At 41.5% G+C, this 26,310-nt stretch overlaps 1 protein-coding gene across 11 annotated transcripts in view; it reads right to left on the bottom strand.

Annotated features, from left to right (window-relative positions):
- LOC117459001 (RNA-binding protein Musashi homolog 2) overlaps positions 1–26,310 on the bottom strand; it is a 297,016-nt gene that overhangs the window by 123,758 nt on the left and 146,948 nt on the right. For all 11 annotated transcript variants that reach the window (XM_034099815.1, XM_034099814.1, XM_034099813.1 and 8 more), the window contains exon 7: positions 3,157–3,205. In XM_034099815.1, the coding sequence (XP_033955706.1) occupies positions 3,157–3,205 (49 nt within the window). The remainder of the gene's footprint in view (positions 1–3,156; positions 3,206–26,310) is intronic.

Below are 26,310 nucleotides of genomic sequence, written 5' to 3'. Positions count from 1 at the left end.
ATCAGCTGATCACAACGTTCACGCTCTGTGGTCAAGCTGCTGCAGTTTGATTTACACCAAAGTGGAGTGAAACACACAGTTGCAAACTTACTAAGGGTGTTCATGGAAGAGTTTGAAATCAGACAGAGGTGAAGAAGTACTCAGATCTTGTACTTGAGTAGAAGTAGAAGTACCAAAGTGTTACTCTGTTACAGTAAAACTCCTGCATTCAAAATGTTACTCAAGTAAAATTAGAAAAGTATAGTGAAAGTAGTGACAGTAAAAGTAGTCGTTGTGCAGATTGGTCCATTTCAGAATAATATATATGATATGTTTTATAATGATTGATAATTAAAGTGTTATCAAAGCTGGTAAAGGTGCAGCTAATTTTACAAAGTAGATCAAAGTCAAGTAAAGTGCAAATATCTCAAAATGGTACTTAAGTACAGTAGCCTACTTGAATAAGTGTACTTAGTAACTTCCAACATCTGAAATCAGATATGACTTCAAGTCATGTGATAATTTCTTAGTGTTTGATCCTTCAACTTGGCCTCAGGAAATGCAAGAACTTCACAGTTTTGGAAACAGGTTTTGGAGAAAGCAAATCGGAGGCTTAAAAAGAGACAGGGAGGTGCATCTTCATCATCTAGCATGCAAGACGTGTAAATAGAGGACAGTGAAGGAGACACTGAGGAGGACCACGCTTCGTGTGGGGTGAGTACCAAACGCTGTCTCCTGGCACTCATCAGAGTAACTCACTAAAAAGGTTATGTGCACCCCTGATTATAACCTATGCAGACAGTAGTTTAAAAATGGCTTGGTGAATTTGGACAATCCTGGAGTGGTTTTGTGGGTTATTGAGGGTGATGAATGCAGTTCAGATATTTAAAAGGGTCCAAAATAGTAGTTTTAACCAGAAAGAGGCCATATGTGTGGTCCTAAGGGGTATATTTTTATGAAGTTTTGTTCGATTGTTAAGTTTTAAGGGACTCTGGACCTTTTGGTTTTGACAGATTGCTTATTTATTTGAAAAACAAGATGTCCAAAGTTGAGGTCCAGACCAGAGTTAGGAAAAGGGACCACATTACTCCTGTTCTGGCTGCCTTACACTGGCTCCTTATAGAACACAGGATAGAATTTAAAATTCTTCTTCTCGCCTACAAAGCCCTTAATGGGCAGGCGCCATCTTACCTTAAAGAACTCATTATACCCTACTGTCCTATTAGGGCATTGCGTTCCAAGGATGCAGGGTTGTTGGTTGTTCCTAGAGTCTCTAAAAGTACAATGGGAGCCAGAGCCTTTTCTTATCAAGCTCCACATTTGTGGAATCAGCTTCCAGTTTGTGTTCGGGCGGCAGACACCCTATCCGTTTTTAAGAGTGCGCTTAAGAGCTTCCTTTTTGATAAAGCTTATAGTTAGGGCTGATTAGATTCAGCCCCTAGTTTTGCTGATAGAGGCTTAGTTTGTCGGGGGACATCTTACTTCTTCCTTCTCTCTGTCTATACCCGTGTACTCTCATGTTCCGATTAACCCAGCTTCCCCAAATGTCTTTCTTTTTGGTGTCTATATACGCCGGGATCTGGAGTCATGGATGATCCTGCGGTCCTGGATCGCGAGCCCTGGATCTTGAGTCGTGGCTGTGCCTATTGTTGTGGTCCTGGATCATCGGTCCTGGATGGATATCCTTGTGGATTCATCTTCCTATTATACACACATGCATTTCCAAACATTTGGACTACCTATGTTGCAAATGTATTATCTTTTCAATTTACACACGGCATCTATTGCACGTCTGTCCGTCCTGGGAGAGGGATCCCTCCTCTGTTGCTCTCCCTGAGGTTTCTCCCATGTTCCCTTTAAACTGTGGGTTTTCTCCGGAAGTTTTTCCTTGTACGATGTGAGGGTCTAAGGACAGAGGGTCTAAGGACAGAGGGTGTCGTATTGTCATACTGATATTCTGTACACACTGTGAAGACCACTGAGACAAATGTAACATTTGTGATATTGGGCTATATACATAAACATTGATTGATTGATTGATTGATTGATTGATTGATTGATTGATTGATTGATTGATTGATTGATTGATTGATTGAGGTTATAATATTCGTCTTGTGCTCTCTATATCCAATTTCAAATCAGCCCACCGAGAGTACAAATATGGCAATTTTCTGGTTAAAACTGCCAATGTTGATGTCAGAAATACATTCAGCATCCTCACCACTGCCCAAAACCACTCAGAAATGCCATTTAAAAAAACCTATTGTCCAAATAGGCTATAATGCAATGTTATGTTAATTAAAGCAATTCACGCTAATTGTGCAAATTGCCCAATTTATGCAGGTTAGCACCTGGCTGTTTCTGTGTACTGGGGAGCATTTTTTTTCTATGTGGTGTGGACCCAGTTCTAACATAAAACTTTGGGGTACTGAACATTTCCAGGTTCAGAATGCTGCATGGCAACCTGACCATCACACGGGCCTGCGGGTTAAGTGACATCCCTATATGTGCTTACCGGCACCTACGTTGGGCATGTGAGCACGGCTTATACCACCGCATTGTGGCGCAGGGAGGAAACCTGTCTTTGGAAAGTCCTCTGCATGAGAGAGAAACGTCCCCTCGTCTTAGATAAGGGGGCCGATGAGAGATAGCGATAAAGTCAGTGCTTCTCCTGGGCTTTATCTGATGCTGTTATCTGACTGCACAGCACCCACCATCTCACAATCTTTACACCCTTTAAGCACCTCTCTGAAACACTCACACCGGCATACACACACACACACACACACACACACACACACACACACACACACACACACACACACACACACACACACACACACACACACACACACACACACACACACACACACACACACACACACACACACACACACACACACACACACACACACACACACACACACACACACACACACACACACACACACACACACACACACACACACACACACGAGCGCTCAAACATTCTAAACACCGTACCAGCTTATTGATTACTTTGACACACTCCCATTGTTGAGCAGATGGTACACCTAATATCATGTAAGATTGGAACTGTTCTGTGTTATCTCATGGGGAAAGGACATAAAATGACTATTTTCTCACCTTTCAGAAAGAAAAAAATGGAGGTTTGGGGGAAGAGAGTTGTGCACTTACCTCTATGTCTGTTAGTTGTCTTATCGAACATAAGCATGGCGTCGTCCACCTGGAAGACATAAATAAAGCACTGATTAGCTTAATCTTTTCAAGCAAAAAACTCACGTCACCCACAGCTCATTCTTCTCACTGTAATTATATGAAGTGCATGAATATACAGTCTTGCTGTTTTTCAATCTCTCCTTCAAAATAACTCTGCGTTCACTGGATTATGTCAGGTTTTCCTCTTTCGTCTGCAAGTCATTTCTTTAAAGGAATTTTAAGCAATCGTTTTTGACTTTGTTGGCAAAGATGCAAGTGGCAATAAAGACAGGCAGTGGAGAAATTGAGAGGTGTGTGGACAATATGTTTATTTTGATGAACACCAATGTCCGGTGCTGTGGAGAGTGACAGATAGACATTACAGTAAGCGAGCGTGAGACAAATGGGATCCTTCCCTCATCTGGCGGCGGCAGCAGCATCCACCATAATATCATCCCTCATCATGTCCAATAAAGCCACACACAGACAGACAGCATCTTTTCCCTTCACACGTCCCTGAGAAACGGATATCTAGACACACTCTGCTTTCTATAACTCTGAAAAATGCTTAAAAAACTGAGTGAGGCTCATTTAGTCTGGGAGAAAAATAAAAAATAAAAAAGAAGGGAAGAAAGCAGCAGCAGACAGAAACAAAGAGGGAACACTCTGCACTATTCACTCTGTGGTTCTGGTCTCTAGGTGAGTGTAGCGGTGTACCGAGGAGGTTTGATGCCGTTCAGGGGGAAAGATGTGCACACAAGCATGCACCTGTGTTTTTTCACGGGAGGGTGACGAAGCTTCGGGAGGAGATGGGAAGAGACAAGAATAGGGGTCTCACTCAAGCCGAACTGTCTGATTGGATAAAGAGAAGTGCCTGGCAGCCAGGCAGATTAGCGCTGGCACACTGTTCCCGCCACCCTCTTGCCACACATTTGGCACACAAGACGTTGGCACAGCTTGCAGGGCCCGGTTACTCACTGCACGGCTGAGGGGCCACATGCGGCTCCCGGGAAGTTTGTTGAAAAAAAATGTATACATACACCTATAGGTAAATACATTTCAAAAATGATTTGGTTGAAATACAAGACAAAGTTTTTCTAAAACTAAAATGTAGTATACAAATGAAAGGATTTACTAAGGGTTAGGAGGCTTTATTGCAAGATAACCACCACTAAAATAGAGCAACACATCTTTGATTCATGTCGTTTATAACTGGACTATTACAATTATTATTAACTTTGTCTGTACAAGGTAGTCTTTCTAGGAAATATGTCCAAATCAACAAAAACTGCAAGCCGGCGTAGACGGACCCGGTGGAATCCCAGGGTAAGGTTGTCACTATTACCTCATTCACACCAACGCAACTCCGGTTCAAGCTCCGTGCTCGAGCTTTTTTCAGGTTCAGAACCGGTTCTTCGGTTTGGCTCCGGCTCTTTTCACACCGCCCAGAGTCTGACTGGTGCTGCGCCATCGTTTGCGTCATGATGTAACCGTTTGCGTGCCTGCTTCGTAAAGCCAAACCGCGCGGAAACCCCTCACAGCTCACACCGACAACAACAACAACAATGGCCGATTGTGCTCCAGCTTCCTCTGTACCTCTTCGGAAGACCAGATTCCCAGTAGGTAGCTGGTCTCTTCAGTGGACCACTGCTGCTTGTTAAGTTTCTCCATCGTTGTGTACAAACTGGATAAAACGCCGGCTTTTTGTTGTTGTTCAGGAGTTGATCCCGCCCCCTGTAGCATCCTTCATAGTAGAGGGAATGTTGCCCATTTGCACAGTGGAATCACCATCGTTCAGAGATATACTGCGCAAAATACAGATGGCAGAAAACGGAGGACAGCCATGGTCAGATAGGAAAACCTTCAGGAGCTATCTGGATCAGTCTTATGTAGGGTTGGGTACCGAGAACCGGTTCGGAACCGGTTCCGGTTCCAACATTTCGATTCCAACGGCATCATTTAGAAATGTGAATTTCGGTTCCGCTTTTCGATGCCTGAGGAAATGTTTCTCGCCGCTCTCCGTAGCCTACTGTATGACTGCGGCGGGGCGGGAAATGTAGCGTTGTACCAGCGTTGTACCCATAGATATATGATATAAACACGTGTTTATATATATCTATGGTTGTACCCAGCGCCATATTATATTATACTATTATATGGCTCTGGTTGTACCTACACTTCCTACAGCGTAACCTAGGACCAGGGCCGGCCCGTCGCACTGGCGTAGATGTTCGCCTCGGGCGCCAGATCTGTGGAGGCGCTGCGCTGACAGCTCTGGGAGAAAAAAAAATGTTTTGACCGTTGGTGCTCATCCTAATGTTCGGCCTTGATGTAACAACATTCATAATTAAGTAAATGTAACACCCTTTTCACCCCGGTTACACTTTTCATTTGCCCTGTACGATGGGCGCTGTAAGTGATGAAAATGGGGGATGTTGGCTTATCTGGCACCCGCAGCTCACAGCCAACGTGCGAGTGAGCGTGGGAGCGAGGGAGAAAGGGAGGGTGCACCGGTATGCGCTGTTGTTATTAGCATCTGGTGCTAGCTGCTCTAACGGAAGAAGAAGATGTTTCTACAATGATGTGGAGTGAGAGTCCCCTCCAGTCAGACTGAGTGGCTGATAACTACAGCTCAGTGAGGTAAAGGACTCTCAGTGTTAGATAGTTCACTTTAGTCTAAGTTATCTCAGTGGGTCTCAAACGTTTTGATCACAATTCACAAACAGATTGAAGCATTTTACTTTTTTAGTGGAAGAAGCATGTATCATTTTGTTACCCTGCCCCTCAAAGAATCGGAATTGAGAACCGTTAAGAACCGGAATCGAAAAGTAGAATCGGAATCGGAATCAGAATCGTGGAAATTCAAACGATACCCAACCTTAGTCGTATGCGACAATGGAAACTGAACTAAAGAGAACATTTGAAACTTTAGCAGTCTGCGTGATCTGCCTGTAGGGAGGGGCGGGCCGGCCCTGCGAGTAAAGTAACGAGTAAAGTAACGAGTTACTTTATGTAGAGAGTAACAAAGTAGTGTAATATATTACTTTTTTTTTTTTTTTAAAGTAAAATGTAATATATTACTTTTTTTTAGTAACGACCCCATCTCTGCTGGCAGCAACAGTTGTTCACAACATACACCTAGGGATGGGTATCGTTTGAAATGTATCGATTCCGGTTCTTATCGATTCCGGTTCTTATCGATTCCCTGTTTCGATTCCAAAATTGTAAAAGAAAGAGGTCAAACGTTTAGATAACAAAAATATCTTTAGTCTTTTAAGCTTTAACTGACATTTTTACAAATAAAAAAATAAACATGCAATACAAATGTATTGCACAATAGATGTGCTTTATTTTAACTGAGCTATGCCTTTGGCAAGCTATTAACAGGCATTACACTGTGCCTTGTCTTTTTCTTTTTTAGTGTAGTGGAGCCTCACTTCAGAGCGTAACCGCGATCCATCGTTGGTGTTATGAAGTGACTGAGCTTGTGAACTGTCTACTGGAGGGCGGGGAGAGCCTCACAGCGGGACAACTGTGGACCTCTGTCGCCTGTCAGCGCAACATACATGATGCCGTTTAAAAAAATTAAGGGCGGTGCCGGCCGTCAGCGTACCGAGCCGGCCGTCAACGGCCCGCTGACAGCCGGCCGTTCTGTGATTCTCCAGAACACACAGATGGCCTGTCCGCTATGTATTCCACCGGGTCACCGCAGCGCAGACGGACCCGGTGGAATACAGGGTCTACCGCGTTTAGGAACCGTTAAGCAGAACCAAAATTGTGTATTTTGATCGGTACCCGGTACCCAGCATTTTCTTATCGGTTCTCATCTGGAACAGAGTTTCGGTTCCCAACCCTACATACTAGGGATGCACGATAATTATCGGCCCGATAATTATCGGTCCGATATTAGAAATTATGACGTCATCCCGATAAACCGATAACAGTATTAATAGCCCCGATAATATACAATATATTTTTTGGGTAAAAAAAAGAAAAAATACTGCGGTGTGGGTGGATTGGGATGAGGGGCCCTTGTTTTTCACTCGGCTCCTCCCGTTTTGCCAGTACTGTGGTGTTAGTGGTTTAGGAAGAGGGGAGTTCTTCACAAATCCAGCGCTCCCTAATACTTCGAACCTGATCAGTCACCTGAAACATCGCCATCGCTACGATGGTGTGTTAAAAGCGTACGAAGACAATAATACAATACAGTGTGTGTGTGTGTGTGTGTGTGTGTGTGTGTGTGTGTGTGTGTGTGTGTGTGTGTGTGTGTGTGTGTGTGTGTGTGTGTGTGTGTGTGTGTGTGTGTGTGTGTGTCTGCGCGAGCGTTGGAGCTATGTGCAACTCAAGGCATATGCTCGAACCGGAGCTGCCTGGACGCTGCAATCATGTTGCTGAGTGTGCTGACTTCTCGTACAATGTCCCGCTGTCTGGCTTCCTGCATCAAGTCAAGTGCTCGGCGCAGTTGTGTGGATAGAGCGCTCCTCTGTTTTCATTTAAACAGCTCCTTATATCCGTTAGCGCAGCTATCTAGCACCAGATGCTAACAACAACAATGCACTAAGGTCTCTCTCTTGCTCGCTCAGACCACACGTACACACACCCTCCCGGTCCTCCAGATGGCCAGTCGGTGCCTGCCGGTGAGCGTGGAAGTGTGGTCTGCCACAAGCGGGCGGCAGGAGCGGGGCTGTCAGCATCAGCTTGTAGATGGTATTTTAAACTCGATGCGCTCTGAAGCTACGTGGGCAGCCGAGGAAAAAAAATACACATGCGTTAATCGCGTTAAAATAATTAGTGGCGTAATTTTAATTTTTATTATCGGTATCGGTCTTGAGAAGCAGGAAGTTATCGGTATCGGTTTCAAAAAACCAATATCGTGCATCCCTACTACATACACCTAATTTGTCTTTGAACCTAACCTTTTGTGTTATCCATTAAAGTGAGAGAAAGTAGGGTAACTTGATTTTGTAAAGCAGTGGGCTGTGATTTTATTGAATGAGTTTGAAGAACACAGTAACTTCTGGTTGTTCTTTATTTTCTGCAGTTCATATATTTTACTGTTACATAGAGTACCTAGACAGATTATAACTCTTTTCAGGAACTAAATAATAAAAATATTTGTAGTTTTTGCTGAAATTCCGCTCTTCAAACCAGAAACAGTTAATAACGTCTCCACATCTGACAGCATGAAAGCTCCAAAGAGATGGAACAGCATGTTTACTATTTATGGTAAAACGTTTAATTTGACAAGTGTGGCTGACAGCCTGTGATCACTTACATGGGAGACAGAAATGAATAGCATTTTACTTCTGTCATGTAATGTCATAAATAGCAAACCCCCCCAAAAAGTAGCTAGAAGTGCTGAGAAAACGAAAATATTCAGTTTTTCAGAAAAATGAAGGTGCTCTCTTGAAATACAACTGTTGTGACAGAGATTGATTAGCGCCAATTTTGTGAAGCCTGCTCTGTGATTTGGCGAGATGAAACTCATCAAAATGTAAAATCGTACCCACAGGCACCTGCAAAGATGATGGACGCAACATAACACTGTTTGTGACGTGTAATACATTTGTTTGGTTAGGTAGCTAACTATAATCATTGCATTGATGCTATCAAGGCAAACAAGTAAGAGCATAACATTCACAAATTCTGTGTTTGAGACATGGATTTGCTTGTTGTCTCTCTTAATAGATGTACATCTGGAGTTATACGTTTTAAATATGTGACCTGCTCCATCGAAATCAGTCGCATTGACCCGAAGACACATTTTGAGTTGTATACACTGTTGGAAAGAGGATATTCCTAGCTTTCTAATGATATCAGGATTGTTGTTGTACTCCAAATATTAAACAAAATATGTCACATTATATAATGACTGTCACCGAGTCATCATTTTGAGGAAAAGGCCTTCAGAGTTTCCTCTTCTCTGGAATCCATCGATCTGATTGATTATTAGCGGAGCAAATGATCAAAATACTACGGAGGGAAGACATTTTCATTTGGATTACTGGCCTGGGTGAAGCTCGCGAGTGTGTGTGTGTGTGTGTATATGTGTGTGTGTGTTTGTGTAATTTTGCATTTGTGTGTGTTTGTTTCCCGGGGAAAACACTCACGAGAAACACCGGCTGTTGTTAAGCCTGCTGTGACGTCAAGTGACTCCGTTCTCCGCTTGTAATTATGTCGTCACAAGCTTCAAAGTTGTATTTATTATCTGAATTTGCACAAAAACGAGTTTAATATTCTGAAAGCCAAGACTTTGTTTATTTGGAATCAGATGAAAACAAACTGTAACGGACCCTGCCGTGTTATCTATGATTACTATACGCCTTACATTCATAATGTCCGTCGGAGGGGGTGGGAGCAGCGCTGCGGAACAGCAGAGTGGTGAGTGAGAGCTGTCATCTTCCCTTTACAAGCTTCAAAAATGTATTTATCGTGTGATTTTGGAAATAAGTTTCATATTCTGAAAGCTAAGACTTTGTTTGTTTAAAATCAAACAAAACACAGAACTCCCAAACAACAATTTTTTTACACAAATCCACGTTTATTTTGAAATGAGCCGTTGCGACTTCTGACTGATTTCGATAGAGCGGGTCACATATTATAAATACACTAATCATAACGGATGAACATTTTTATTTTTTTAAGTTTAGTACTTTATATCTAGAATAGACCTCTTCTAATTGTTTTTGAAATGGTGTACTGTTTCTGTAAGAGAGCGATCCTTAGCACATGTTGTCAGTTACGCTGTTGAACTGTAGTCGATTCTAAGCTAGAGTAGCTATGGAGGCGCACGGTTTTCTTGTGTCCAATCATTTTAAGATTCATCCCGCAAAGGAAGCTGTGGATTTACCCGTGACACAAGTTGATTGTGTTTTATAAACTCTATAATGGACCTCAAATGGATTTTTGTAAAACAACATCATCCCTCAATAGATTCCAGCGTGTCCAGAACGCAGCCGCCAGACTCCTCACCCACACCACATCATGGCATCACATCACCCCGGTCCTCAAAGAACTCCACTGGCTTCCCGTCTCACACCGCATCCATTACAAACTCCTGGTCCTCACTTACAAAGCCCTCCACCATCTGCCCCCCCCCCCTACCTCACTGACCTCCTCATCCTCTACCAACCACCCCAGACCCTCAGATCCACCTCAGCCGGTTTGTTTTCCACCCCAAGGCCAAACTCCAGAGCGTTGGGGACAGATCCTTCTCTGTGGCAGCCCCGAAGCTCTGGAACTCCCTCCCCCAAGACATCCGTGACTGACTCCCTCACCCTGTTCCAGTCCCGCCTCAAAACCCATCCATTCAACTCTGTCTATCCATAAGCCCTCCCCCCACCTCTCAATCAACTTCCTCTTGACTGCCTTTTCTTTTGTTGTTTTTGTTTGCCTGTCCTTGTTTGTCTGCCCTCCCTCACACTGTAAAGCGTCTTTGAGTCAGAGAAAAGTGCTATACAAATATAATTTATTATTATTATTATTAGTATCATCAAACCTCAACCGCCACGAGCCCTTCATGCAACATGACATTCAAATATGTGCACTGAGATATTGATAGTATTGCTACTGTAAAGCCATTTACTACCTGAGAGCAGGGAGGCTGCTACTTTGTAAAATGAAGTGTGGTCTATTAAAGGAAGTGCATTATATAAATGTGTGAACTGTGTTGTTGTGACATTATTAGAGGAGGACCATCCTGTCAGCGAGACCCATACAAGAGAGAACGCAGATTCACAGTGAAGCACTGATGGGCACTTTAACAAAGAATGTGCACATCATGTGAGTGTCACACTCCAGCAGGTCACACAATACAGTCTCCCCTCGCTTCCACACCCCCAGCCTCTCTATCTGCCACTTGCACAGTCTATAGAACCATCTCCTGTGCTTCAGGGCTTTTCAATGTAGTTATTCAAGCAGAACACAACTGTGTGCCTCCATCTGATAGAAGGTTAAGGACCTCTTCACTGCTCACAAAAAAGCCTGCCATACAGAGGTGAGGCCAGGCTCACCTCAGGGAAGAAATCTTTCTCCGTCCTCCTCCTCCTTCTCTTTCTCTCTTCCTTTTCTCCAGGCTCGGTGAAAAGAAAAGGTTCAAAGGATAATGGCTGTCTTATCACTATGTAAAAGGGGAATGGGAACTCCAGCGAAGTGCCTGGCCTTTTGTGACAATGAAGAAAAGAGCAAAAGTCTATTTCACTGTGGTATATGCACTGGCACAGTCCACGGCTTCTTAAAAAAGAGAAGGCTGAAGACAGTCGGGGGGTTAGAGGGCCGGGCAGCTCTTTAACTAAACCTGCAGCAAACACATCTGAGCCAAATAACCTCCTCTTTAGAAAAAGGGCTGACAGGAGTGTATTAGCCGGGTGAATTGTTGGTTTACCAGCAATTTCGCTTTTACTCACAGAGACGATGGCAATGCAATACTAGGGTCCTTTTTTTTGGATCCCATTCGATAAATGGACATTTGTTTAGGTATAACATAGAAATGTCTGCTGATTAAATTAAAACGTAATAATGATCTTGATTTCTTTTAATGTACTATCTTCTGAGGTGAAAAAAGACGAGCATAAAAAAGAAAGAAAATTAAACATGATTTTATGAACCTTTCATACTGAGCACATGAATTAAATAAAAAGGGCACTACCAAATCCAAATGCTCTATATTGTAATTATAAGAGTAATGACAGTCAAATCAGTAGTTACAATGACACTGGCAAAAAAAGTAGTAGTGGCAGTACCATTTTAAACTTTTCAGTATGGCAATGAATGTTGTTAAAGTTGGGTTATGTGCGCATACAGTTGCGTGAAATCTGATATTTTAGATATGCTATCACTCAATATTGTTATTTTTCACATTTACATAATGTATAAAGGGGCCCTATTATGCAAAGGTTCAGGTTCATAATTGTATTTTGTGTCTCTACTGTGACATGTCTCCATGCTTTAATGATCAAAAGCTCTTTATTGTTCTCATACTGCCTGTGCTGCAGCACCTGTTCACCCTCTGAAACCAGAGCCCAGTCTGCTCTGATTGGTTAGCTGGCTGGCTCTGTTGTGATTGCTCAACCGCTTAGAGTTTCCCGTCCCTAAGCCTGTCACTTAAAATGTATTGGAGCGCAAGCCAATAAAAGTGTTACGTAGTGATGTAACTATGTAAGGGAAGTAAACAAAGGACAATGGAGGCGTCTACGGCAGAGAAACTCCCTCTGGAGGGAACTTTGGCATTTTAGCCTGTGCAAACCATTTTCCTATAACAAACAACTACAGTAAAGGGAAAACCCCAGAACGCAGACTAGGGCCCATTTAAACCATTTCAACTTGACTGAAAAGGTATCATTCAATCTAAATGCTAAAAGAGTTTTCTTGTGTAAGCTTAAAGGTGACTTTGGTCATTGGTTTCAGTCCTCTATGTATGCCATGTTTGTTAAAGGTCAGTTCCATTAGTTTCATACTTCATATTGTGACCATTGAAGGTAAGAGACTTGAGATATTGAGCTGCATTTCAAAATAAAAGTGTTTAAATGTTTGCCTTTGGTGCACAATATAAACACAACTCAAATGATTTGAGCTTATTGCTATAAACCCTTTGACTCTCCATAACTTTGTAGGCACATTACACCTAGTTCCAAGCCATAAGGTACAGATGTAGTCACGGCTAGAGAATGTGTTAGGTTTACAGGTCATGCTGATATATTCAAGTGGAAAAACTCCCCGTGGTCAGTCAATTGAGAGAGCAACATGACGCTGGAGCTCTACATCAGTCTGGTAGAACACCTTTTCCTGTTCCTGTCATATAGCATGACACCTAACTCGCAACCTCTTTGTCGGTATCAATCCATAGGTTTGAACAACCTCAGAAAAATGCAAGATAATTCCAGAAAAAGGTTGCAGAATGATGAATTATGTATCAAAGGACGATGGCATCAATAATGGCTAATGTGCTCCGTTTCTGGACAGGAAAACAGCGGCGGTGCCAGCTGACAGGGAGAGATTTGAGAGCTCTGGAAATGAATTATGACAGCGATTTAGAAAGGTGTCAAATGCACATTTACATTCGGCTCATGGCAGAAGGCTAGCGCAGGAGCGGTCCTGCAATCTGATATAGATCATATCTGATGCCAAAGGAACGGACACATGAGCCACAGACGGTGACCTGGGTCTGCTTATGCTCTTCCTTTTGTTGAGGCTCTGTTGTTGCCCAGCGGGGTTTTGTGCTGGTTCTATCCTATCCTACATTCAACTATTACACTTGCTGTGCAGTTCACTTTCACTCTAGTGGAAAATAATGCACTGTTTGCGTGTTATTGGGCCATTTCTGTGTAAAGGTTTGTTGGGATTTGTGCTTATGCTGCGTTCAGACCGGACGCGATGCGATGTTTGGGGGCGGCGCGATTACATGTAAAGTCAATGCAGAGACGCGGACAGATGCGAATTCGCTCCGACGGTGAGCATGAGGCGGTGGACGCGGCGCGAATCACTCGATTGAGGCGATTTAACTGTGCCGCGTCAAACGCGAGAGTTCAATTTTTTCAACTCGAGTGTCAAATTCACGTGACACGTTCTCGCGGAAGCCAATCAGCGGTGAGGATCTCAGCCTGCCGTTACTGACGTTCAACCAGAAAACATCAGCCATTAGCTGTTAGCAGTTAGCACACAGAGATCACAGCTCCTCATATCGGTTCAGAAACTGTACAAAAGTTAAACAAGTATACAAACCACAGACTGTCTGTGTCATGGCGAATACAGTCGCTGGTTTATTTATGTCTGTAGGCCGTTGTTATGAGTGTGGAGTGAGCATATACAACGTTAGCTTAGCCTGGTCGACCCAACTCCATTCAGAAAACAAGCATTTTAAAAGGTTTTTCGCCTGCCGTCTTGTCTGCAGATTTGTCAAGCATTAATTCATGGTTTTTACTAACCGGCATCAGTATGTTGTTACGTCGGCATCATTTAGAAACGTGTATTACAATTTAATCACGGTAAAATATGTTCATTTTGTTGTAGTGCGTCTTGTTTGAATGATGCGAGTAAACACAGCTGGCAGCCGCGGTGAAAGTCGAACGATTAGAGCGAAGTAAATATTCGCATCGCGTCCGGTGTGAACACCAAGAGTACAGCCTGGGCTTTTTGCATTGATTCAACAGGTGATCCACAAAAGAGCAGATTATTTTTGAAAACCTAAGCAACTACTTTTGACAATATGTGGGTGATTCAACTAACAAATCTGTGCAAGAAAAAAAGAAAACCGCAGAAATAATTCCAACTAATTGTACTGAATCACTTTCACCTCAAATATAACTGAGCCGTGTAAGATATTCACATGTTTGCCATGACAAGGTGATGTCATTATCATTAATCAATGTTAATCATTCTTATGATTGAAATTGCATCAACCGAAAAGGTAGGAAGTGAAGGGCATGTCAGAAAATGTAGGCCTACTGTGGTTTGCGAATAGTACACAAATTGAATATCGACAAAAGAGAGATGAAGTAAGTGCATTTTAAGTGAATACCTATTGTTATCAAATCTGATTTAAATCAGCCTTTTTAGAATAATTCAAGTCTTTAATACACGGCAAAACAAGCGCCCCCTACAATTTCTACCTAGATGTCACCAGCAGGATTCTGAAAAGTTAAATCATGCCTCGTCATGTGCTTACTCACCACTGAAAACTAATGAAAAAAGAGGCAGGTGCTTAACAAACTACTTCATAACATTCAGTTGGATTTGTAAAAAGATTTGCCTATAAGAAAAACACCTAAGTATTGCCAGAGGCATCTGATGAATACCATTTTCACTTGGCACGACAAATACTCTTTGAACCACCTCTCGTGATAAACTCAGTTAAATAACATATTGACTAGAGAGACCACTGTTAGGACATCGTAAGCCTCCTTGTTGACAAACATTCATTTTCCTTAAGTGTGTCTGAGCAAGAAAGTAGATCCCTGCCTTGTTAGGGCAGTATTCTCAAACTGCACCATCCTCACCATGGAGGATTTCGAAAAAGAAAAAAAAATCCTACAGGGATCAATGAAGAATTACATTATTACTATTCCATCATCATCATTACCATTAAAGAGATATGGGTCACGGTCAAGGAGAAAACTCAGCTGGCACTGCCCCTTCATCAACACTCCCTTTGCACTGTGAAGCATATAATATTCCATTACAATGATGGCAATTAACAGAGAAATGATAGCGACCCAGTGACAATGGACAAATTTGTGACAACCCTTTCGATTGTCCTTCTGTAGAGGAAATCTATATCATTGTCTGAGAACGATGAGCTGCAATGTGCTGAATCCACGGTTGGGCGCTTTTACAAGTGGTGGTTTAACAAGGAGCAGAGGGCAACATTTTAGCTCCCTATAAGCTCTTGCAATTACACAAGGGGGCAAAAGGGACACTGTTCTTATGCGTGAGCCTAGATGGGCTAGTGATTTTCTTATAGGTCGTCAGCAGAGGCCAAGCCAGCTATGTTCAATCTGAAACACAACCTAACCCTTTCCCAAAAGGAATTATGGATGAGTGGCAACCCTCAGCAGGAGGGATGAAAATGCATGGCTAGAGTGCAAACATAACACATGTATGAATCACCAACACATAGAACAAAGACAGTGAGGGTGAGAAGGCGCTTAATAAAGTGTTGTGCACCAGTCAATCCTAAAATCAAGTCAATTCCAGGCCAACTGGACGTTAAAGAATCTTGAACATATTGTTCTCAGTAATTGTTGTGTTGTGCTTAAAGTCTGTTTCCTTGTTTATTGTCTTAAAAATTAGTCTTTGGGCCGCCTTATAGCTCAATCGGTCATTGTACTGGGGATTGGTGCCCAAGTGGAGGAACCGGGACTGAATATTGTTCGGGAATTATTTCTCTCCGTTCCAATTATGTCCCCGCAGACCGAAGGCATCAACCACTGTCTACTCCATCCTCGCCTCCCAGTCAACTTGAACTGTGAGTGTTGAGCATTTGCGAGAACGTAGTGAGGGTTCAGCTCATGCTAGCCACAATCCTTGGCATGCGGGGCCACATATGTGCAAGAGTAGCTGTTCTGTGCACTGTATCACGTGCACTTGTCTACTTTTTATTTGCATATTATGAGACAAATATGTGCATAACACATGCATCACTATGTATGCGATAATTATAAAAAATGTATACAGGTTACAGTGTAGCAAAAATGCAGCAGTCTACCATATATACACCACATTTCTATGATATCCTTTGTACAGTTTATAATATAGACGGAGGAAACAAGGAGAGCCATATGGACGCCCCAGATATTTAAATGACTAATGAATAAACGCATATTTGAGGGATGACTACAAATCTTAACTGTCATATGCCACACTGCATATGATTACACCATGAAATAATCCATGGCAACACGGGGGGGGGGGGGGGGGTGCGCTTAGAGGGTTCACGTCCACAATTCATCTATTTTTTATACTTAATTACCGAAAAATTAGAGCGACAGAAAATGTGATTTGAGTGTTTTTTCAGCAGTCATCTGAAAGAAATAGTTGTGTATGTAATTATTAATGATACACACCATGCGCTGAATGTCAACACTTATTCCAGTAACTTTCCTTCATGTTGACATTAACAAAATGGCTGGAGAGGAACACTAGAGGAAGACAATTCCTCAAATCTGTCAGGATTACATATTTATGAGGTCCCCTGCTCGGCATCCAAGGAGGTCGCTATGGTGATACAAACTGATGTATATTCTAACAATGAACTTTGTGTGTCAAACAATGCCTCAGAGCATTCTCCAAATGGTTAGTACTGATCCTACCATGGCGCTCTGCACTGCTTTCAGATCAGCAAATACACAATTAAAAAGGCAGTCATGCTGAGGCCACTCTAATCAATGTACTGTTACAAAAAAATGTAATGAAAGGATGATGGACTGATGCCTTCAGGAGCCCGCTACATTGTTAGAGCAGACCATAACACTGTTGTGGCAAAGCAATATTTTATTTGCACATCTCTAGCCCTGCCCAAGCAAGTCTCAAAACAAAAACAAAAAAAACGGTTAAAGAAAAAGAAGAAATTAATTTACAATTTTTATTGTAAACAACCCATATTTGTGGCCTATACCATTTTATGTCTGCTTTACTCCAAAGTAAAGATAATTATGCATTATATTAATGTAAATGTGTCACCCAGGGAGGCTGTTTCCTTACTTTGAGGTAAGATTACAGTTGAGGTCAACTCTGCCTGCTTCCATCATCCAAATCAGCCATTTGTGTTACAGAGCGTATTGCATAATTTGAGCTAGAAGCTTTCATATAGCCATCTGCAACTAGGCGTAGACGTGATGCATTGCTCATTTAAAAACTGCCACTTTGACCTTTTTACACAAAACAGGAAGCCATTCATAAGGTTCTTCCTTCCTATATGAATGGGTCTCCAGTATGTTGTGGCGTCTGACCTTGCGTTTGGCCTCACAGAGGCATGTCCACACAGTTGAGCTCAGTATGCTTGAGGAAGTAGGCCTTGGCCTCGTCCATCAATCTGCCTGTCTTCCTTTGCCAAGCTGCAGGGAACTACCCATGATGGAGTCATTTTATTAATAGGGCCCCTTTCCTCTATGCCACACTCTTGCAGAGTGCCTCCTCTTTCTGTCAGAATGGAGTGTGCCTGCGAGCCACCTCCACGAAGCTGCTGCACCAGGGCCCTCCCCCGTTCTCCCATGTGAAAGCTCGGCTGGGAAATATTGTGCTTTCAAGCTAAAATTGTATTTGGAGAGGTGAGCAATCCCTAAGCCCTAGAGCAAACAGTTTAACATTGAGGACTTATTTAAAATGATGCCCTTCCTCCGGGTAAGCCAATCAGATTTCTCTTTTAGTACACAAACACACACATACATGAAACACATTTTACATCATCCGCCTCTTCTTCCTTCCTCCTTGCTAATGTAAATATAGCTGCAAGCCGCAGAGTGGAGGCCAGAAACAGGTCGGAGCAGACTATTACATGTTTGGAGAGACAGTGTGAAAACACGATGACGAGTGTGTCTGGGAACAGGTATGTTGAAATGGATACATGAGTTGAACTTAACACAATGGACTACATTGGAATAACCAACACAGGGTTATACACACAACCTTGTTTTACACGCACTGCTTTTTTCAACATACAATAAGGTACATCATTCCCATAAATTCTACTGAAATACTAAAATCAAGACGTTAGCATTTTAAGATAGTCCTGTTTTTTTGTTTTATTGGGCAATGCAAAAGTAATATTAATGTGAAACTGGGAAACCCATGCCATCTCAGCAAAACGTGGAATATTTTAGTCATGCTAAACATGTTTGAAATCAATCAGATTATGAATGAAATGGAAAGTCTCTCCACGACATATTAAAATACAGTCAGCTCTGAAATACTGGTTAAAAAATATGTTTCTTCAGAGTCAAAGAATGACCATCTTGAAAATAACCTAGTTTAATAAAAGAGCATGCCATTCTCTGTGATAGCAAAAGTGTCTTTGCTCTTTTTCCACGAGTGAATAAAGAGATAGCCTTGAATTAGCGAGGTCAATTTCAGCTCTCTTTGTTGAGGGATGATAATTCTCCTTAGTCCTCACCTTTGCGACTGCCAGAGCTTTAACTAAATCACCAAGCTTGTAATACCTTTTAATAACCATCTATAAAATAACATTTAATAACACTTTTGTTGTGTTCATGAATGGGTGAAAGCGCTCAATGACATTATGCTCTAATGTGCACAGGTCCAATGAACACAAATCTCTCTCAGGAGATAAGATGTGTATAATGTACTTTGATACAATAGGTGAACAAGATGGATAAAAGGAGCTGCTGGCTTGAGTTGAATAGCATTCATTTAACTCACAATGGCCCGGTCTCTAATACCTGCACTGTTTTACTTAGATTAGGCTTAAGCTTTTTTTCTTAAAGGCCATTTTAATAATTTGACATTTCTCCCCAGAATGGGAGAGAATAAGCACCGATAAAAACTTTTTTGTCTCTCCTCCTTTTCATGCAAAACACTTTCATCTGTCATTTGGTGATAGCCCGTCTCTCTTTGTCAGCATAAATACGGGAGCCCCTATTTGAATATGGTTACACATCCCTCTATTTATTAAAGCTTGGATTAACATGACAGGAAGTTTTGTCTGGGGGCTCTTTAAGATGGCTCAGAGAGGCAATCTGGTGACAGTAATAGGATCCAGCTAATATACTTGACGGATGCTCCTTTCCCAGTGTTATAAAGCAGAACAATGGCACTGGGGTTCGGGGAGTGAATACATTGGGTCTTGTTATGGAGTGCATGTGCGTGTGTGTGTTTGGTGTGTGCGTGTGTGTGTGTGCGTGCGTGCGTGCGTGTGTGTGTGTGTGTGCTAATCAGCCAGAATACCATCACTTAGCAAATATAAGGGCTGAAGAAATAAAAATACTAAAGGTCACGGAGCAATTCCATCAGGACAACTGTGCAACAATTAACCGAATAGACAAAGGCTCTGACATTAGTTAGAGCTATAATATATTTTATTCCAATGTCTGAGACTTTTAAGAGGTTTGTTAAAGGTTGGCTTTAAAAATATAAACAGAATTGTTTTCATTACTTCTCGTCTTGCACCAGTGAAGTGCTTTTCAAGTACGTTTTTTAAGGCTGGTACCGCCAACAATGGGCATTTGTTACCTCCGACAGGAAGGGAATGTTTGAGCCGTGCTTTGTCGGTGTGTCTTTTACCTCCATCAGCATTAGAAACAATGGCGGAAACGGTTTACATTATGGGAGAGTAACAAGATGTAATGTCTCTTTCTTTAACAATGCTAGACAGATTATGAGTGCTACAATCATGTGGTCTCAGAGTCATCTGATTACTAAATGGGAAAATAACGCTAGCGACTAAAACGCTCTGAGCTAAAAACTACAATAAATCTCTGTAGCATCCATGTTTTTAACTCTTTTCGTCTTAACATATACAGCCTCTGAACACTATTTAGTTAGAATAACTTTGTAAATGAGACCATCCATGGAGGACCTGAATGCAACATTGGCCTTGACGGAGGTATGCGGTTCACTAAGTGCAATTAAAAAATTTTTTACAAAGCACAATCTTTTAAATTGACAGTAAACTTTGTTCAGTGACTGTGTTTGCTATCTGGAGTGACTATGTTTGACTATTCTGGACCCATATATGTTAACTGATTTCTTGTTTTCTATGTATTGAGGACTTTTAGCATTGATATGTTTACTGTTTTGTCTTTGTTTGTGAGGATAAGGATCTGACCTACAACAAATCTATATAAAGTATGTCAACTTTGACTTGAGTATTTCAGTACAATTATATGGTGCTAAACGTGCTTCTCTGCTTATTGAGTTTTGCCGATTTGGTATTGTCATTTATGTCTTTATGATATTTATTTGGCAGGCTAACAACAGACTTCAATTTGATTCATGTTTTGTTTTTTTGCTGAGGTTTTTCTCTGTTTAGATGTATTGCTATGACGAGAAGAACTTGCTTATAGACATCTCCATATGTTAGATAATTGCTATGGATGGACAATGTGTATGTGTGTATGTGTGTGTGTTTGTGATGGGTTAGCAGATCATACACACATCTGTTTGTGAGATGAAGTAGAATCTGTGCTTTTCCCCCAAACCTCTCAATACTAATTAACGATCCACTGATAGTGGCCAAATGCCAACTGTCATTAGCACCCGACACAACACAAGTACACAGATGTAGATGCACACACACTCAATCACAGATGTGGTCACCCACATTGGACCACCACAAGCCATCTGTGGATAAGATACATAAAAGCAATGTTTTCTTAAATAAAGGTACAAAAAACAACCTAGGTGAAGTTAGATTACAAAAAAACCATCAACCATATATATTTGCTTATGGGATCACTACTGTATTAGAGTTTATTGTGAGGTACGCCTGTTAAACAGACTGCTGGCCCTTCCGCCGTATGCTTAAAGACATGAATGACAACCTCAATTCTCGAGTAGCTGTGGACCTTTGACTTCTCCACTGATAGTGCCATTTGCGTGCTCTCAAGCAGCGTGCTCGGTAAAAGCATCTGACAGCTATCTTTGATTTTATTTAGCAGGGATTTCAGCTATGCCTGAATCTAAAAGGATATGCCACGCACTCTGTCTCTTGCGCCGTTCCTATCTGCCCAAATCTGTCACTCTCTTTCTTGTTGACAGGGTCAGATAGAGAGAGCAAAGTGGTGAAAGGTATGACACTGAGCAGATGAGGGTCTCCCCGTATGAAGGCCCCCAGCATGACACCCATCACAGCTACCCAGGCAGACGCCAGTTGGTCCGAATAATGCCTCCCACTGTGGCTACAGCAGGGAGTCCAAAAGCCCCTGGATCGCCAGGAAATGATTGATATTTCAGTCCTGCTATTGGTAATCAAACTAAGCCATCATTAAGGTCCATTAAAACGTCAAAACAAAACATCCAAGGATTATATAGAGCACACTCTAGGGTCTCAAACTGAGCCATCATTGATGTCAATTCAAACGTCTAAACTAAATATTCAAGCATTTTATGGAAAACATACTTGGGTTGGGAACTGGATGAGTGTCCAAATAAGAACCGAAGCCAACATGACAAAAAAGAACGTTCCTCTTCGGTTTCTAGTTACCTTCAATTTGGCATTCTCTGTGGACGGATAGAGCTGCACAAAGCGACACATTCTTTTTTCTTATTCTTCACACGATTGGGCAACTGGCTGATTGTATTTAATCCTTATAGTATGTTGGACCCTATCTATAGACATTTTTCAGGATTCAGTGTTTCTTTAAAACAGGAGAGAAAGGGGCAATTTCAACATCTGAAATTGCAAGAAACAGCCGCTAAATGTTTGAAATGTATTTAACGGTTACATAAACCTTATTAAGTGAAATGTGAATATCCAATGTGTAAGGGTTTTCAAACATTTGTTCTGGAAATCAAACCTTGTTTAAATTTAAATCAAGAAGCTCTAGGAACTGTAATGTTCCATGCTAGGGTAATGTAACCCTAGCATGTACGTAGGTATCTGTGCCTAAACATGACAAACAGCTAAGGGGGGATGCATGGGACTTTCTTCCTTGGAAACAAGTGTGGAGCCTGGTCTCGTCTCTCCTCTCTCCATGTGCCGTCTGCCTGCCGCCATCTCATGACAGCATCTCTCCATCTCTCACAGCCCTCTGATCTCCATGTCAACAGGTGACACCAGCAGCTCGCACTAACTCAGCATGCATCAGCCCATCTGCAAGGCAAACCCTCTACAAATGCATTTAGCATAGACTGTGGGTACGATTAATGGCACTGTTAGCGAATACTGTGAGTGCTGATGTCTTTATACCTGACAAGGTAGCACTTGAATGGTGCCATCCCCAGCAATAAAGACAGCGAGTGAACCCTTTGGCAGACTTTCTCCATGAGGCTGGGAATTTACGAGCAGCAGGTAGGAGATCAAAGCCGCTGTTGACAGACTCTGCAAACACCAAGATTTATTCAAGTCATCAAGAATTGTCGCAATGTTTCCTCAGCAGCCTCCTATCTTGGTGTGTACCTATACTGATGTGGGTTTATTAGTTGTCAGTGGGCCAGGTGGGAGGCTGCGCGGTTGTCCAGGTCTGGTCCAAACTCATACAGAGGTTGTGATGACAGAATCTGAAGCACTCTGTGGTTACTCAGTGGAATTCAAATGCCAATCCCCCTGCCCAGCACCGCCATCTCCTCTCTCTATCTCTCTCTCTCTCTCTCGTTTGTCATCTCCCCCTCTCGCTTCCATCCCCTCTCCCCCAGTGTTTGTCAGGGTTGGTGATTAGCTGTCACCCTCTGCAGAAGCAGATAACACCCCATAGCGCCTGTTTCCCCTCTGGGAGCATGCACGCACGTAAAACAGGGAAAACACACAAACAAATACGCAAGTGTTTGCACACGCATGCAAACTAAAGACATTTATAAAATCTGTCTAATGCAAAATGGTTAATTTCAAAGCCTTTGGTGCATGCATTTACAAAGACTCATAAGCTCAGCAATACATTTGATACATATCACATCCATCAATTCTAATTCTTGTCAATTGTCTTAAATGTGTTCATGGTGAAAATATAAAATATAGTCTCTTATGCACATACTCTCAACTATCACTGTTTTGGTTGGAGAAACTAGCATTAGCTTTTTTTTAGGCAATATAACTCTGCATTTTACCATGGTACCTTTCTGCAGTCAACATACTTCTTTCTTTTAAGGAACCACCTGTTGCTCCACTGTTTTATTAAAATAGTCTGTAAAGCAAAGACCCAGTTCATAATTTCCACATCTAAATGTCTGAGAAACTGAAAATAGAAATACCACAGTCCTGTTTTCTAACATACTTCAATTTTCTGTAAATGTACACCGAATCCAATCGAGAAACACTTTGGATATCCCACCCTGGTAGTTACTCAGTTTATAGTTTTGCTCGTCTAAGTGAGTAATTATGTGTGCAAAATTCCAAAATGTCACAGTGTCAGGGAGCAAAGCCTCAAAGATAAAATGCACCTCAGTCTATACCCACTTCATTATTGTGTGCTCTTTTCAGTGCACTCTGATCTACTTGTGTCAGAATGTACTTTGACTAAAAGCTAAAAGCCAAGTGGCTCATTAGCAGCTCTGATTGATTTCCCCAATTCCAGCTAGCTGTACGTCTATTTTCACAAACTCATTTCTGGACATACAAACAAAGTGACAGGGTCTTGTAGAAATTGTTTTGTGGCATTGAATAGCATAATCAGGATGATATTCAACGTCATATTAAAACAAAAAGATAAAGCCTTATATGTTCACTTGTTTACACTTTCTATCACGTACCTTAAAACGAAAAAAACAACCCCATCAAAATCAAGCTTTTAAAAACAAACACAAAGAAAAGACCTGCTTTTAAAACTGAGATAAACACTGAAAAGGGCATTAAAGTAGTCCTACCTTGAATGCTTGGAGTGCACTTTTATGAACACAGCACAAGCAGCCTCCTCATTCATCTCATTCCCACACAACCATTTCTATTTTTTTTTTTTTTAAATGTGCTGAGTCTGACATACCCTTATGTATATTATTTACAATTGCATGTGCTTGGATGACTAAGGGTTCCTATTTTTGAACCAAATGTGCAGAGCCAGACTGTAACGTGTGAATTTTCCCATCTTACAACAGATGCTGCATTAGTTAGGGATTTAGCAAGATTTGTTTTTCACTTGCTGGTATACATTACTGGAAATGAGTACATCACATTGGATTATTCTCTTTCCATAGTAGTTGAACAGTGACATTTAAAGACAACTAAACCTGGTTGGTTAACTTTCCAGACAGAAATTGTCTACAAGTGGAGGAGTATGTTCACAAGATTCATGACTTAAAACAAATTAATTTGCACGCCATGTCATCCAACCAAAAATGTATTAAGTAGTCATAGCCTAATGCACATTTCTACAAGGTATTTATGATATTGTACTTGGGTGTTCGCAACAAAGTGATGCAGTTTGGCGGGAAAAAAAACAAAAAACAAAAAACAACATACAAACAAAAATAGTCAGACAGTCACCCCACTTTGGTGTTAGAAAACAAAGGAAAAAATGGAAGTTTAAATGTTGTTCAGTATAGATATAATTAGTTTGAAGTGTACTGAGGTAATATGCCCCCATTTAAAACACAGCCTTCTAAAAAGAAAAAATGTCATCATTATCAATTCCTCAATCTCAACCCGCAAGGTGGCCGGAAATATGTACAAGACAACATCCCTGGATTCTTTTACTTTGTACATGAACATTGTAAGTTTACATCAGTCACGCAATAATTATAAACCAATGGTTTACGATTCGATTACGATTATCCTGTCAACGATTCGATTAAATTCGATATCACGGTGCATCACGATTCATACCAATGCGTTGCATCCTCAATTTTCTATATTACTGCACATGGCTTATTTTTCATCAATGCATACATGCAGTAAATATGAACTCTCTTTTTATTATTTAGAAAGTGCTTCAGAAATCAATAACATAAATGTCTTGACATTAATTTATAAACCAAAATAAATGAATTGAATAGGTCTAGCCTCCCTATATCTGTGTGTGAAGTTGTTCCATCCCAAAAATAAATAAAAATAATGCTTCTGCAGTCTAGCTGCAGCTTCTAGCAACGGTCTTCTGTTAAAAAAAGGACACTGAATGTCCTGAATGTGGCATCACACACAGGACATGAGTCTGAACACAGCAGACAACAGGAGTATTTACAATAGCATATACAAACTAAAATACTGCATGTGGGTGCACACTTACATTCTCTGTTTTACTGTTGCATAAATCCCATGAATGTATGAGATTAAGTTAGCTTCATTACATCTCAGTGATTAAGTGAATAATAAAGTTTCTATCGGGTCACTATCAGCCTGTCACTCATTATTTTCAGGGCGGGGTTTGGAGGAACAGAGGAGACGGTGATCGCGGAAGCTTTTTTATGAGGGGCCGTGTAGGCCAAAATTCAAACTCACCTCGCATACACACTACTGAAAACATCTGGCCTTGCACACACACTACTGAAATACTCTCACATTTACTACTGAACACCTCACACACACACAACTGAAAATTAAACACACACACACACACACACACACACACACACACACACACACACACACACACACACACACACACACACACACACACACACACACACACACACACACACACACACACACACACACACACACACACACACACACACACACACACACACACACACACACACACACACACACACACACACACACACTACTGAAAACAGCTGGCCTCACACACACACTACTGAAATACTCTCACATTCACTACTGAACACCTCACACACACTACTGAAAATTAAGCCTCACACACACACTCCTGAAAAACATTTTACTGAAAGGTTCTCAGTAGGGAATGTGCATGTGTTTCACCTATGTGTGTGTGAGGGGATTCTTGCTGTAACGGAAGTCATTCTAATGTAATGGAAGTCATTAGAATGATTAGAATATTAATGTAATATTATACAGAGTATTTCTGTATAAAAACTACCTGTTTGGATCTGCATTACCTTTCCAAGGACTGAAAGTGG

Source organism: Pseudochaenichthys georgianus, chromosome 14 (genome assembly GCF_902827115.2).
Source record: "Pseudochaenichthys georgianus chromosome 14, fPseGeo1.2, whole genome shotgun sequence".
NCBI classification, from domain to species: Eukaryota; Metazoa; Chordata; class Actinopteri; order Perciformes; family Channichthyidae; genus Pseudochaenichthys; species Pseudochaenichthys georgianus.
Note: the sequence above shows the minus strand (reverse complement) of the source record. Positions and strands in the feature narration are given on the sequence as shown.